At 45.6% G+C, this 16,238-nt stretch overlaps 1 protein-coding gene across 14 annotated transcripts in view; it reads right to left on the minus strand.

The window, feature by feature from the left end:
* Nucleotides 1–16,238, minus strand: part of MAP3K7 (mitogen-activated protein kinase kinase kinase 7) — a 1,005,666-nt gene that overhangs the window by 329,976 nt on the left and 659,452 nt on the right. For all 14 annotated transcript variants that reach the window (XM_069606471.1, XM_069606465.1, XM_069606460.1 and 11 more), the window contains exon 11: nt 12,316–12,475. In XM_069606471.1, coding sequence (XP_069462572.1) covers nt 12,316–12,475 — 160 coding nt within the window. The remainder of the gene's footprint in view (nt 1–12,315; nt 12,476–16,238) is intronic.

A 16,238-nucleotide genomic window follows, 5' to 3' on the forward strand; every position in this document is an offset into this window, starting at 1 on the left:
TTGAGGCTACCTTCCTGCCAAACCCATACAGTTTTTTGCTCTCCTTGTCGGGAGGAGCTTCTGACGACGATAAGGGTGTCCCAGCCCTCTTCCGAGTGTTGGTAACCACTAGGGAGTCTGGTTTCAGATGTCCTCTTATATAAAGAGGGTCAGACTGGGCTGCCCGAAAAAGTTTTTCGACTCTGGGGTTGACGGCTCTTGTGAGGTTAGGATTCACCAGGGATGGATCTATTCTACGTTGGATGGATTTAAGGATAGGGATGGTCTGAGCGACCGGCCTCCTCTCTCCCACCAACTCTTCTGCGAAGTCCCTTTCCTCCTGTACACCGTGGGGGTCGATGTGAAAATGTTCTGCTGCGCGAGCGAGAACTTCATTAAGGAGGGGCTGGTTATCAACTGGCGAGTCGGTAACTGGGGCTTCGCTCTCTACCGGGGAATCTACTCTGTAAATTTCCTGCTCATCTTCTACCTCCTCCAAGTCCTCATCATCCGCATAGTATTCAGTCCCGGTTTGTTCCTCCATAATGTTAAACTCCTGGTCCCCTTCAGGGATAGGCTGTCCTTGGTATCTGGGGTGTGGAGTAGAGTATGGAGTAGAGTAAGGCTCTACCTCGAAGGGTTCAGGTCTTTCGAACCGGGCCTTTTTACTTAGGGGGATAAGATCAGAGGAGCCTGAGGGTGTGGCCCCTTGAGGGTCATACGAAAGGAAATGTTCTGGGTTTTTGTCATAAAAATCAGCTAAGGAAGACATCCTTGACATGACCCTGTCTATGTCTTCACTGGACCATTCTTTGGAACAGGGTATGACTTTAGTAGGCAACTTAGAGGACTTATCAAGGGTACCCTTGCTGGATGTTGATGTCCCAGTAGATTTGTGTTTGTCTGTCTGCTTAGGGTGGAAGGATGGTCTTACAGGAGTGGAAGGCTGTGCTTTCCGCTGTTTCCCCCCCTCCCCGTGCGTGGAAAAATGTTTTCCCTGCCCCTTGGAGGCCCCAGAGACTTTCGACGGCTGGCGTCGAGGGTCGGGAGAGGTATCTGTGTGTTTCGAGCGTGGGGCCTCGCTGGTGTTAACTGCGGCCTCGGTCTCCTGGAGCGCGGCCTGGGGGTGGAAGTCGTCTTCGTCTTCCGACGATCGAACTTCCGTTAATCTAGGGAGCGAGGCACTCTTGGCAAGAGTGGATGATTGCCTTGCGTCATGAGGCGATCTCGATCGAGAGCGCCCAGAGGACACCGAGTTGGACCGTTCTATCTGTGCCTCTTTCCGAGAAGTCGACGCCGTCGAGGTTCGGTTGGACTTAGTGTGCTTAGTGTGTGTAGGGTGTGTAGCGCTTGCGTCGCCGGGGGTCTTCCCCATAGCCGCCCTGCCGGACAACCTTCCGAGGTCGGGGACCTGCGCTCGGCAGTCTTTCGACGCCGTAATGCCCTCGCCGTCCGAAAGTACGGCGTCGCTGCCATCGCTGAAGGCGCCCTCCGCTGCCATGGCCGCCTGCCTGGCGTGGTGGGCCCAACGCTTTGTCGAACGGTCCTTAAGTGTCTTAGGCTTAAACCTACTACACGCTCTGCAGTTCGCTTCGGGGTGGTCCCTCGGCAAGCAGAGATTGCACGTGGCGTGCCTGTCGACCCAAGGGTATTTGCGGTTGCACTTGGGGCAGAATTGGAAAGGGGTACCCTCCATACGCACCTTGAGGCAGCGGGCTGGTAAGTGTTGGAAATATATAAGGTGTACCTATATACCAAGAGTGAAGAGTATGTACCACCCCCCACTCTCCCTACTTGCAGGGCCGAGGCCAGCGGCCTACTAGGCCCGGGCCGAGGCCAGCGGCCTACTAGGCCCGGGCCGAGGCCAGCGGCCTTCCGAGGCCCAGATCCGTCGTGCAGCAGCCGACGGTCGATGTCTTCTCCAGCCGTCGTCGAGTGTCAAGGGTCGACGTTGGGGTGGGGAAGGATGTCAGTAAATAATTTTAAACTTCAATAATTAGCAAAAGTAAGGCTAAGGCCAGGGGACTCCGCAAGATGCTTCCGACCAGTATGGCGGAAAAAAACAATCTGAGGATCCTAGACGCGTGAGGGATCTTGGGTACAGTGGACGTCACACTAGGGATAGTATTACTGGCACGCCTGTGTCGACGCCCATTTTCGAGTTTCGAAAAACAAACTGTAATACTCCGCAGCTTCCACTAGATGTCGGCCTATGCACAGCATGTGATCTAAGCAGATTCCACAAGCCTCAGAAATATATATATATATATATATATATATATATATATATATATATATATATATATATATATATATATATATATATATATATATATCCCCCCCCCCAAGAATTCCTCGTACTGTATGTGAGATGGGCTGCACTCCCAGAGCAACTGAGGATGAAATGTCCTTACAGCAACAAAAAAGACATGGCATATTAGTTCCCGCAACACCATTTGTTTTATTTTCAGTGTGCTGAGAGAAGGTAAAAAACCTGGTTAAGGAACAACGCATTTCGGAGAACTCCGACCGCTTGATCACGTAGGTAAACAAACACAAATGGACAGCAATATATGCACATCACTCTATGATTGTGTATAGAGTGTCTAACAGTAAATGCTCTACACAATCTTGTAAGAGGTCAGCCATTTTGTTAGAGAAAGGAATGAGCATACGAAGCACAGAATAGAATTAAAAATATTTATGCATGCTAGTTCAAGCCAATGTGGAACAGCACGGCTGGTCTACAGGGAGTCAGCAACGCACGCAAATAACGCGCATCTACTTTTGAGCTTGTATATACCGCAAGTGTGGATGATTAAAACAGGCTCAAGTGAGAGAACTTTATTGGGCAGATGCCTCAAAATACTGGTAAAATACCTAATGACCATACAAAGTATTTGAGAAAAACAGCCCGTTGACCAGACATGATGTTGCCATTGGCATACAAGCCTAAATGGCAGCATTATATACATATCTTCAAATGTGCTAGAATATTAATTTAAGCATTTCATTAAAGGAGATATATATATATATATGATACATTACTCACCGTAATCGTATTTCTGATGCTTGTATCTGCTTAGATTCAAATGCTGAGGCGACCAAATCATAGTCACTTGCCACATAGGATTGGGAGTGCATGGCAGATCTCTTGTTTTGCCCCCTTGCATTAAGTGTGGGAGCAAGAGTTAAGGAGCTGGAAAAGTGGAAGAAGGGACCAAGTCGGGAGATGTTACCCCCGATCATTTACCTCCCCTCAACAGCCAGCTCACTCTTACTGTACCACCTGACATGTGCATTTCAGGCTGAAACGGACATGGCAAGGGAACATTTTGGGGCGATGAACGAGACATGGGCAGTTGTGTCCAAAGTGTGCAACATTGGCAGTTCTGGGTGAAATAGACATGGAAAAGGACAGTTCTTGGCTAACTAATGAAACCTAGGCAGTTGTGTGGCAACACACCTGGCAAAGTAACTAGTATGGTGTATTTGAAATAAGATGGGCATTTATGGGGCAATAACAATCAGAGACACTTGGAAATATTGGACAGTTCTGAAAGAAGCTGGGTTCATCCCCAGCCAAGTAAAGCAGTAAAATAAAAAGGGACAGTTCCTACTCAAGTACTTCACCATGTCTTGTTTCAGAAGTTATCAGATTACCAGAGCCATGGTGGACTGCAGTTCCCACTCTCCCTCAAGGATTTAAGCTTCTACAAAGTAAGGTTCAGCTAAAATGTATTCTACCTGGTCTGGATTAGGGGTCTCCACGCTTATGTGGGACCTGGAAAATCCAATGAAATCTCTCGGGTTTCCTCCCAGGGTGTAAGTATGAAAGGTAGTACGCTGGAAACATCTGGAGACTTCCTCTGTGTCTACCTGAAATCCTGACCAGACCTGGATTTTTCCCTAAGGATACAGGTAGCCACCTTGCATAGGTCCGTCAGATTTAACCCAGACTCTAATCTCCCCCTCCTCACAGGACCCGTAGGGGGAGGTTGGTCCAGACATACGTGCACCCTTTAGTGCTAGGACTAAAGGAAAAGGAGGGGAGGGCTAGCCCAATCGGGATGGGTCATTTTACCAGTCTGAATTAGTCCAGTTTTTAGGAAGGCAGTTCAAGCAATCCACTGAGCCAAACTGCTCTTAGGATGAGTCTTGATTAGGTAGGTAGATGAATATTTATAGAGCAGAACATTTCACCTCAGAAGAGGTATCAAGGCCTAAACTCCCACCCACCTCATTAGAGTTACTTGGGGAACAAAAAGGCCTTCAGGTTACACCTGAATTCAAGGTGATCAGTGATTTAGGTAGGTAGGTAAATAATTAGAGTGCTGCATATCACCTTTGAAGCGGTATCATGGCGATATGCAAGACCTCTTCTCCCCTCCCCTCCCCTCCCCTCCCTCATGGAGAAATGAAGCTTAGAGACCACTTCTGTGGGTCCATCCAACTTCTCACAGCATATGTCACAGGAGATATGTAACAAAGGAGTCTACACACAGAAAAGGAGTACAATTCAACTTTATTTTTGTTTTCCTGTAACCCACATGTCTTTGTGCAGGTAACACGCATCACTGTGCAGGGTAGTATCAAATTGCACGGAAGGAGGTCATATGGTTCTTTACAGAGTTCCCTTGCCTCAGCTTCCCCTCCATCACCCTTTGTTTGGAGGTCCCTTTTCACCTGACCATTATCTTGCTTCAGCCCTGCTCAATGGGTTTTGGGGAGGGCTTGGAAGAATTCCTACAGGTTCCAATTGATAACTAATAAACAAAAAGGGGGCAATCTAGGGAAATGGTGTCAGGATGAAGGAGTAATTTTATGTTGGCGAAAAGGGTTCCTGAGCTAATAGGGCATAATGTCCACTATGCAACCACTACTCTTATCCACAGAATTCTGAGACGTCCGTATCCAGGAAGGCGGCCTTCACTTCACTCACAGTCTCAGGTTGGTTTCAAGTGTTCCAGCACACTTCTTTACTTGCCATTGGCAGATGATCACCAACAATACACAATCCTGTTTCTTTGAGTCTTGTGATGTACTCCAAACGGGTTAACACTGAGGGTTCGAAATTGAAGGGGGACTGGGACCTATTTAGCAACTGCATCTAGCCTAGAACAGTCTGGTATGGTGCCAACAAGAGCTACCATGATCTACGGTGGCTCACCAGGCCAATTGTTGCTTCACAAACACACCTATGCAAATTTAACTGTTCATTTGGGACAATCTATAAACATTAGAACACATCTAAACAATATTTAAAGCGTAAGGGGTCCTCGCCAAATGACAAAATTATAAGTTTGAATCTTATGTGGAAGTTAGATTTGCGGAAATGCTATGTACTAGGCTCCTTGTTCCCCAGTGGTAGCTTCTGGTCAATGGTTAATGCAGGAAACCCAGGAGCTGCTTTTAGCTCCTGCTTATCCAATCTTAATTTCGATCCTGGCACCTTGCTCTAGGGGGTCATTGTGGGTTCTTTTTCCAAGGCAAGCCCTTCTAATGTTTACCCAATTGTCCTGTGGATCCCTTCATATTCTTTACTGAGGCAAGCCCTTGTAGAGCTTTTCCCCTCTTTTCGCAGGGGTCCCTTGGGGGTGAAATAATGTTTCCCACACCTGGGCCCTTTTCAGGTTACCATAACTATTGCCCGCCACCCCCAGTCAAGTGCAACCGTCCTGCCTTGAGCCTGGTACAGGAGCTAGACAGTCTCTATAGGTCAAGGTTTCTCTTGTGCAGGGGATACCGTCCTCCCCCCACCCACGCAAAGGAGACTCTTGCTCTTTAGTACCCCCTGCTCCTCCTAGCTTGCTGGGCCAGGACCACAGAAAGCCCTGTGCTTTGATCCCTCCTGCCAACATGAGCTCTTTTCCAGTGTAGCATATTTGACTTGGCCACTTCCGATTCTTCCCTTCTGCTGCTCCTCAGACTGAAATCAGACCCACTCTATTGAATGCCGTCTTAACTGCCTTAAGCCTGTGTACCTTTGTTCTGTTTTATAGTTTGGCTTGGGCACTAATTGTTTCAGTGAGAGAACTAGTTAATGGGTCAGTTTTTTCATTTGTTTCATCCTAGGAGATAGGTGCATGCCTAATGGTTCCACCACATCCTCATGTGCATGTCCTGTTCTTACGTTTGTTCAGGTGTTGTGGTGACTCTGCTAACCTAACTAGGCCCCTGCGTCCCAAGGTCTCCAATAGTCTATCCACCATCTTGGGATCAGGCACTTGTGTTGTGGTGGCTGAGCGATCATGTGTGAAAGTTTGTTTGCTCACTATCATATGGGTGCATAGCACATCCACTTGGTTTGTGTTCTTTTGCCTGTTCCCTGATGCTGTGTATTTCTTGTTGGGATATGGTCTGCAGTCCATGTGGGGCAACAACACCCTAGGTGTGCTCATCACAGAGTCCTGTTACAATAATAGGTCTGCAGATGAGCTGGGACATGGTTTGCAAATCTTCAGCTCATGGTGTTGTCAAGGCAAACCTTTCTAGGGCGGATTTTCTCAAGATTTGTTAGGGGGTCGAGATATGGCCCTAAATCTTATCAACAGTACCGTTGGGAGTGCAGTAAAGATATGGAATCTGTGGCGTGAAGAATGCGCTCAAGTCACCTGTGTAGCTGTTACTTAGGTTCTAAGACAGACTAAACCGATGTCTATATTTCTGATTCATTACACAGGGTCCAAGCAGAATACTTAGGCTGCAATCCTCTACAGAGATAACGCCGCCTCCAACACATCCACACGCCTCTCATTACCTCTGCAGATTATAAAAAGGGAATATACATGAAAGCTGGGGAATGTTCTGTGCAGTGCAGGGAGACAGCAGTACCAGCTCATTCTGGCTCCAATCTCCTCACAGACAAAGACACCTTGTGGCAGCGTGCACTCGTGATTCCTCCCAGAACACTTCATAGAAGCTGCCTCTCCCATCTGTATTGTAGAATACCCTAGGAGTTCCACCAAGTGCACTCCCAACCTTTCTATATTGAGGGCAGTACTCAGAAAAGAGACTCATTTTAGGTTAGATGAGACTGTGGTACCATTCCAGAAGGGAGTTGCCCAGGAAACACTGTAGAGAAATCCCTCTACCCATTGGAATGAGGTGGTCAGCCATTACAGCTTTACAATATGCAGACACGATTCCTATCCGGTTGACCTGCATCTTCTCATTCGGAGTAGATGGGCCGGGACTGTGTTAGCTTTTCAGAAATTGGAGCTGGGAACTTCAGAGTGGTAACCTAGTCATCCTGTAGGCTGGTAGAGCGAGATGCACAAATTGTGAAAACAATGTATAGAGTGTGTGCAAGGCTAGAGAAGTATCCTGTATAATTAGCATGTACTAGGGGACAGAGGGCAGAGTCTCACTGGCGCATCCACAGCCAGACAACTGACCTTATTGTTATTTTATTATAATAAATCTAGCTTGCCGCAATATATTGGAACTACTAGTATCTTCTTTCAGATCTGGGACTGAGTGGGACAAGCGTGAACAAGCAAAAGTTAAAAACAGCTCAGAAACGAGGGATAGCTGCAGGCCAGTCCGGCTCTGCATGGATTAAGAACTCCAGGATGGGCAGGTGCTTCAAGTTAATACTGTGGAGGAAGGTCAAGTCCATGAAGGAGGGTGGCAACAGGGTAAAGGTATGCTACCCTGTATGCAATATTTCTAGTAACCTTTCAATAGAAGAATAGAGACTCCAACAGATGAGTTATTATGATTATCAGGGTGTGATATTTGAAGAGAATGCCAAGTGGTCAGGCCAAGTGAATAAAAGTAAGCTACTACTCAAAAGACGCTCGGGTGCAATTAATGCAAAAACAGGCTATGGACTACCACTAACAGTCCTAGATGTCTAAGCAAGACAGACATTGACTGCTGCCTTGTATGGTTGCGAAATTTGGGGATATGATGATATCGCCTTGTCCGAGATTGAAACAAAATTTTGAAAAAACTCAACCTCCCGAACAGCACCCTACCCTACCTTTATTGTTGGAAAATGGCTTAAGGGCACTTAGGTTTGTGACTTCTTTGAGGCCCCTCCTTTTCTGGCTATGTTTAATCTCCTCGGCTAAACTGACGTTATACAGCTAAGCATTTAGTTTGTATAATCGTTGATCGACCAGTGGTAACTCATGGAAAATGTACAGACATTTGGATAATGTACTGCAAAGCATAGCGATGACATCTTTTAATTGAAAAGGTTGCCATTACATAAGAACATAAGAGCCATAAAATCTTAGCTCGAGGCATTCTTCCTGAAAGAGCCAGTTTGAGAAAGGAGTTGAGAACTAGACAGCAACAGTGGAAAGAAAGTGGGTGACAACAGATGTTTGCTCAAGGGCAAGTTATACAAGAAGGGTTTGGAGTAGGATGAAGACCACATGGAGATTGGATAAGAGACTTCAAGAGACTAGACGATGAAAAGACCATGGTGCTATTTTGGGACAACAAGACAGAGAAGCTCATGTATGGGCAAAGCAATGATGTAGTAAGGGAATGAGCACAAATGTGCACAGAGCAATGGCATAAAATGTAAACCCAGAGAAAGGGAAGCAGCGAGTACGTTACTTAGTGAGACAATTCCATATACTTTAAGGCTGCACTGGGGTGTAGTGTCTGAAGATTTTGACAACAGTCAAATAAATGTTAAATAGAAGAGGGGCATACCGAAAGCTATGTGCCCTACATACCTCATAGAATTAGCCATCACCAAAGAGATTACTGACATTACATTTGCTCTCGGACAAAGACCAATGGTTCAAGCAAGGGGTGGGGTTTAGTGGTGGAGTAGATTATTTGCTGACTGCAACATCTGTGACTAGCCAGATATAATAATGAGCCACCATTTGTCTCAGGAGGATAGCTCAGGGGCAACGCGCTCACCTTGGAAGTAAGACAAAGCGGAGCAACACAGGTTCGATCCCCGGGTCCGCGCTTAGAAACCTCCGGGTATTAAGCACATTATAAATAACTCATATCACCAATTCATACTATATACTCCGGGGATGGTCTAATATTCACACTGGAAGCAAACATTTTACCTGTGACTCAAAGGATGAAGGTAAACGTGTGGCTTGAACAAAAACTGGGGGGATTGGTGTTGCATTGGAAACTGAGCACTTGTTGGATGATGCATACACACCTAGCATTGTATCATCAGCCAAGCGGCTCTCTGTGACAACCCCTCTCCTACAAATCATGCTCATTGTACTGTATGCACCAATTGGCCCTAGTAGATGAGCCTCAATCTATTGCACCTGCTTCAAGTCATTTAATTGATCAGTTTACTGATGTATTTGCCAAACACAAAGTTGATGGGGGGACCTAGACACATTCCGGATAATGCAGGATCCCCAACAACTGAAACGATTCCCAGACAGTGTACCCTCCACAGATAAGATGTACAGACATATAAATGAGACTGAAGGAACATAAATAATAGTAAACCGGACTACAGATTGTGCATGGTTTGTCAAAACCTACACCCTGTCAGCGCCCAGCACCTATGTACTATGATGATGGCATCTCACATTTGTCCAATAATAGATATATTGGTGGTGTTGGAGTTTATCTACAATTCTGAGTCGGGACAGACACCAGTGAGCCGGTCACACATGTTAGGTGCACAAATGTATGCTAGATCACCACAATATGCAGAGTTAAAAACATGGAGGCAGGTAGCCCAAATTCCACATATAACAGTTATCATACGGTGATCAATTCAGATGGTTTTCCGAGGTTGTACCCTTTATCTGCAATAGCCACATGACAATGATGTCTTGAGTTAAAGATGGTGGCCTGGTCAAATTTAATTATGTATGGCATCTGTTAGGAAAGATTCCCATTTATGTGTAATTTTCCCTCCAGTTGTGAACCCCCCAACTTTTTGCTGATGTTTAACACCATGCTCTGACTTTATCAGAGGAGCCCAGCCTTCGGCTGCACTCCTCTGGGCTTTTCGCTCACTTCTTATGGGGAAAATGACATGCCCTTAAGACATTCAGTACTGGGAGACTGTTTCCCTTAATCCTTTCCAAAGTTGCAACTTTTCTGCAACAAGTGTACAATGTACCTTCCAGTACAGTACACTTAGGTCTATTGGTCATTTCCAAAGGCACTAGATACTCTCGAAGGATTATTTTGGAGAAGCGCAGATGTGCCTTGGACAGGGCTGGTGGCAGCTTATCATTTCGTACATTTTTAACCCTTTCCTGTGAGGTAAACCGCGATTACTGGGTTTGGCACGAATAGGTGGGCTGGCTCCAAAATGGCCATGCCATGAGGTTCTTTTTCCTGTCCTTTGGCCATCTTGCCCCTTCACCTTCCCCAGGTCGAGCCGACCCGGGTCAGTCCTTATTTGGGAATGCATTCTCAAGCGAAACGGCAAGCTTTTGCGGGCTTCTGCATGCCTTGTGGGTGGGCCTCCAGATTGTGGGCTGGAACGTCTGGTTCCAATACACATCCTGGGTGCAAGAGAGTCTGGAGTGCTGTGAATGCCTGGGACCACCGTGGTCCATGATTGCTCCACATATGGTATGCCTGTATGTGAGCAGCTCTCCCATTGGGTCCTCTTCATTTTGGCGCGAAGGAGATTCTGGATAAGAGAAGGCCCCAGACACCCATACCATGACGATCTCTGGTGTTCTGCAAGTATCCCGAAACTAAGAAGCCGAGTCGAGGAACCGCTGGTGACCCACTGGAAGGTTTGGCACCCTGCGCCCGCTGGCGTCCCGTGGGATCCCTCTGCATCTGGTCCTCCTAGAAGGTCTGCGAAAACGCTTCGACCCTTTGGAATAGTGGGAGCAACTATTCTCGGCACCTTCAACAAACCATGCAAGTAAGCCTTCTCGGAAGTGTCCCTGTGCCAAACAGTGGGCAGACCAGCTTACGCAGACTCTTTTCCCTGATACCACCGCAGTTTCGAGGAGGCCCTCGAAACTTGGTATATCGCTAGCTCTGTGTTCACAGCACCCTCACACCGAATTTCGTACACTTGGCGTTTCCAGGTGTTAAGTGAGACGAGTGCGCTCGAACCAGAGTATACGCGGTTACCGTGTCGCCCAGCCGTGGTGACGACCTTTGAAGGTGCGCTGCATTTGTGCCCCTCTTGCCCCTGAAGCCTGCTGCAGTGAAACTGGCCTGATCCATCCGCCAGGAGCGGAGAAATCGCCACTGTCCCATTTGAGAATCGTCACTGTATTTTCTTCGCTGAAAGCCGCAGAGCCGCCAGATTGCCGCACTTGAACCTGCCACCAAAGTGGACTTGACTGCCGAAGTTTGGTCCGGAGTGCGCCTGGGGTCGGTGAGTAATCGCAACCCTAACCGGTGGCCCCTAGTGCCTCCTGCCATTTGTACGCATGAGTGGTCCCTCGGGCCCCTCTCCTTTCCACTGCTAGTGTGAACTAGCGAACTATTGCCAACTCTTGGAATCAACTCTGCCCTCAAATGGAGACCCTCCTCAAATAGTGGAAGCCTATTCTTCATCGCCCCACACATCTCCCCGAGTTTGTACAGACCCTTGAAGAGACCTCGTTTTTGCCCATTTGAACTACTGCGTGCGCTGGCATTTCATGTACATTTGAGCATTAGGCTCCACTCTTCTTAGGGATTGGACTGCCTCTTAGTTAGGAGTGTTGGATGCAGAAGGGACTAAAGACTTTTGCACTGCCCGTTTCCTTCCCCTTTTAGGTTGTGGACCCATATCGTTCATTAACCTTTTAAACCAAAATGGTCTTGTATATATGTTTATAGATACGATTGTGGTGGCTTAATAGTATTACTGTGATTTGATTTGTGTGTTGAAACTCAAAGGCCTTGAAATAAATCTATATGTATTTTTAATATATCTACACCTGACTGGGAGCGATTTGTAAATGTTCTTTTCTTTGTGTGCCCATTGAGGTCTTTCAGCCACCCTCACCCCTCCTGAGACCTAGTCTTGACCACCGCCAAGCTACCATGATTGGTCTGGCTTGTCCAGAAGGTTACCCTGTTCCAATAAAGTAGGCTGGCCTCCTGAACCTCTACCCACCAGGTCAGAGTTCAGCAATCCATCTTAACAGCATCTTATGCAGTTAATGGCAATTGAGTTTGATATCATCTTGGCTGTGAAGGCTAAAGCCCACAGCATTAGGGAACACCTGAGATGGGGCAGCCAAACTGCAGACCAACAGGCAGCCAAGATTCTCATCATAGAAAGGACATGTCTGCATTAGGTGGTTTGAAATACTGCAATCCATAAAATCTGTTTACATAGTTCTTAAATGCATAGCATCAACATATAATCTTTAATATTTAACTCTTCTCATTCTCTCATTCTTTCTAACGTACCTGTAGAGGCAGAAATTCTGGCCTCTATTTCTGACATGTCAGCACTCAACCTTTTGCTTTCAGATGGAACAAGGGTGGATTGTGGACGTCCTCTAATATCTGGCAGACTCTCCACACTACTGCCACGAGATGGAGGCAAACTCAAACGTCCAGAGTCACCCTGGGGAAAAAAACATTTCAGAATGAAAAAACCCAATAAAAAAAGATTGCAAGACAATTTCAGCTTTTATGTTACCCTGAAAGAGAAATCACTCATGCTAGTACAATTTCATGGCCAATGAATCAGTAGAAGACTTGAGGCCTAGTAAAAGTTCACATGCAGATTTCTTTTTTTCATGCAAAAGAAGTTTGAGGTCATGTTATGCTGTTGGGTGTCCTGACCCACGTTTAAGCTATCATGCTACAACATTTGGTGCTGTGGGCTTAGAAAATTCAAGATGGCGGAAAACCCACATGTGCGCCGAAATCCAGGAAAGCTGCGCAGTTTGTGCGCACACCAAAATGGTTGCCTCACTTGCCACCCACCAGTGCGAGAATGATAGGCCGGGTTGCCATGAGGGAAATGGGTTGCCAAAGGAAAAACAGTAGCGCCGGTTAGCTTCAAAGCGCTTTAAAACCACCCTGTGTTTCTCTGAAGGCAGGCTCGAAATGCCTATTTTAAACATTGCAACACATCTAAAAACTCACTGGACACCAGCAGACATTTGGTAGAATGGAGTGTTGTGTGCCTACAAAATCTGGGAAATGAAGAGCCCAAAACAATGCTTATAACAAAACTGCTATGGAGTCAGCAGTTTAAGTTGCACTGGATTTAAAGACACTAAAATCGAAAATGTTTAGATTAAATGAGTGACCTATGTTTGGTGTCACATGCCTTTGTAACTGTTGAAATGTCATAGTTTTGCACTTAGAATCAGCATTCTAGCTGCATGTGTAAAATTGCAAGTTAATTTAAAAAGCAACAAAAAAACATGACAGTTAGCTGAAAGTCTGGCTTAAGGAACTTGATTTTGCTTGACAGCTACCCCCATCAGGAGTGAAACTTGAGTCACAACTGTGTTCCCAGGCCTATCTGCCTTTTGCTGGCCACACTAAGGATATACCATCTCTCTGATAATTGAATTAAGGGGAGCCCCCTACAGAATACAGGAGCTCTGAACAATGTAACCCCCTTCACCCAGGCAGATGGTTTATGGCAGGAGTCGTAAATGGTCGTAAAAAGTGGCTTCCTCCTGAAGGAAAGGGGAGGAGCACTGCCTGTGAGAGCAAGCTGGCTTGGCAGAACTGGAAAAACCAGAAATTCAACCTTGTGCTGAGGGTAAACCACACCCCTTTGGAGCCAGAACATAACTTTAAAAAGATGGATCATTCATAGAGCGGACATGTGAAAATTTTATAAATGATACCATAATTCTTGTGATTTTTCTGCCCACAGTTTAAGAGGTTTTTAGAACCGGTGGTATGTTCAGGGGGGGTTTTAGCGGAAAAGTGGATATTAGTCTAAATGTATGCATGTTAAAAATCTGAAACTTCATCAATTAATGTCCCTACTCCCTGCGCACATGTATGTAAAGTGGGGTCAATGTCAGAAATGGCAAAATCAGTTAAAAAGTGAAATATGTGCCATTTCTGAATGCAAGCTCCTAGAAACAGCAGATTTGGGACAGAGTATACCTCATGTGATATGTGACATGGGTATGTAATTTCAAACAACTGTGTAACTGTGAAATATGTGTTTTGATCATATATAGATTTGGGTGCACAGATGACAGGGGAGTTTTTTCAAGAGATCATAAATGGCTGACATCACTCTGACACAACTTAGCTCCCCCAATCAGGGGAGAAATGAAAGCTGGACCAATGACAAGTGAGAGGGGCAGGTTTAGTTATGACCAACACACACACCCACTTGCAGAACATATAAATGGACTACTGAAACTTAGGTAGAGACCTTCATTTCCATCTGCAGCTGGAAGCTCTGCCGGAAAAATCCATACTTACCTCCATCAAACTTCAAAGAGCCAACACTTAGACTCCAAGATAAACAGAGACTTCAAATCCCTCAATCTCCAGAATCCAGAAGCAGTGCTGTACCCAGAGAGAGAGCAGAGCTGACCCAGACCCATGTTAGCAGTTCCAGAGACCAGACGCTGTGCCCAGAGACCGTCCGAAGTCCAGACCTGTTGACCAGATCGTGACAAAGCCGCCTTCCTGTTTAAAATCTCTTGTGAGTACTCAGCAAAACTCAGCACACATCTCTTAGTTAAAATCATATAATTCAATCCATTTTTAATCTAAGTAGAACTGCAGCTTAGCAATTGTGTTATCCTGCCATCATTTTTAAAACTGAAAAAGTGCTGCGTTTAAAATTTGCAAAACCAAAAACGACCTTTACTAAATCGCTCATATCTCCGCGACCATTTGTCTTAGAGACTTGCAGTAACTTTCATCTGGAAGCTGAGATCCTAGGCTTTCTTAGGACCCCAAAACAGTAGTGATAGTCCTTGTAGTTCCTCTGTAATAGCGCTCGGCGCATTCGCGAATTTTACCGCGATTTGCAAATTTCTTCACGTGTAAAAATCAGCTGCTGCTTGCCTTCCATTTGCCAGAAAATCGTTTGCCTCATAAAAACTATCCCTGAATCATTGCAAGAGTGAGCCTGAGCTAATATTAACTAGATATCACTCACCCTGAACCTCTGAAAGGGAATTAAAAGCATTTCCAGCATATTTCTCATCCATTGCTAGCACATATAAAAGTATTTGGGCCTGTGTTTTCAAAACTCCTATCTGTTTTCTTTAAGCGTGCTTGGGGGGGATTGAACTGAATTACATTGATTGCATTTCTGAGAACTGTGTGCTTTCCTCCCATTTCCTTGCATCCCAAAAAGGGGGGGGGAGTGAATAGCCAGAGAAAAGTGATTACATTGTTTGGTTGAAATCATATGGAGTATTTTCTGTACTGCATTCATTGAATAGTGCATCCACCTGAGCTTACATAAAGCATTCTTTACCACCTTCTTCTTTTGTTCCTATTTACCAGTGTGCTATCTTATCCATTTCATGTCAACTCATTAGTGATTATAAAGAAGTGTGCTAGTGCCAGATTCTCCGTTGTTAATATTTATCATATCAGATTAAGTGTGATATTCAATTATTAATTTACTATAAAGCGTGATATCTATATCTATTGTTTAAATTATCAAATAAACCTTTTAACTTGCAAAACAGAACTACTTCTTGGCTCAGTGGGGTCAGGAGGATTCCAAGAGAGGGGTGTTATATAGGGGTAGTCATCCAGAACGCATGAACTGGACAAAGATATATCAATAAGGGTTTTCATTCAGTATTATAGACTAGGCGTTGACTTAGCTGTGGTGTTGAATTGAATCCTCTTACAATGCCTCTAAGGTGTCTCAACCTTCTTAGCAAGCTGGCTACTGCTCCTTCCCCGAGTCAAGATCACTGTCCTAGTTGGAAAATACTTTCCTACTAGGCACATCCGCTTTGTTCCCAGTCTGTGGTGTGGTGAAGGAAGTCCGGCACCATGTCAAGTGCTGCTGGTTGGACCCCATGGTACTTTTGTCCTTCCACTCCTGGTTGAGCTAGGTAGGTCTATTTCCTCCAACTAGACCTGGACTAGCTTCTTGGGCTATTCCTACAAGACATCACAAATCTTAGAATGGTCCTGTGTTTTAGGCATGTCTTACCTCCCCTTTTAAATGTAGTTTCATCCTGTCACTTCTTAGTTCTTTCTCCCTTCTTCCCCCACTCCAGTCTGTCCCTTCCTCTGTGCCTCCTCCACACCCCTCTTTTCGTCACCTCCACATTTATCTAATCTGCACCTCTTCCCTTCCTTCACGTACTCTACTCTTTTCTCTTTCTTTCCTACATTCTCTACTCCTAACTCTCCTCTACAATGCC

This window comes from Ambystoma mexicanum, chromosome 4p, assembly GCF_040938575.1.
Source record: "Ambystoma mexicanum isolate Mex_15411 chromosome 4p, UKY_AmexF1_1, whole genome shotgun sequence".
Classification (NCBI taxonomy): Eukaryota; Metazoa; Chordata; class Amphibia; order Caudata; family Ambystomatidae; genus Ambystoma; species Ambystoma mexicanum.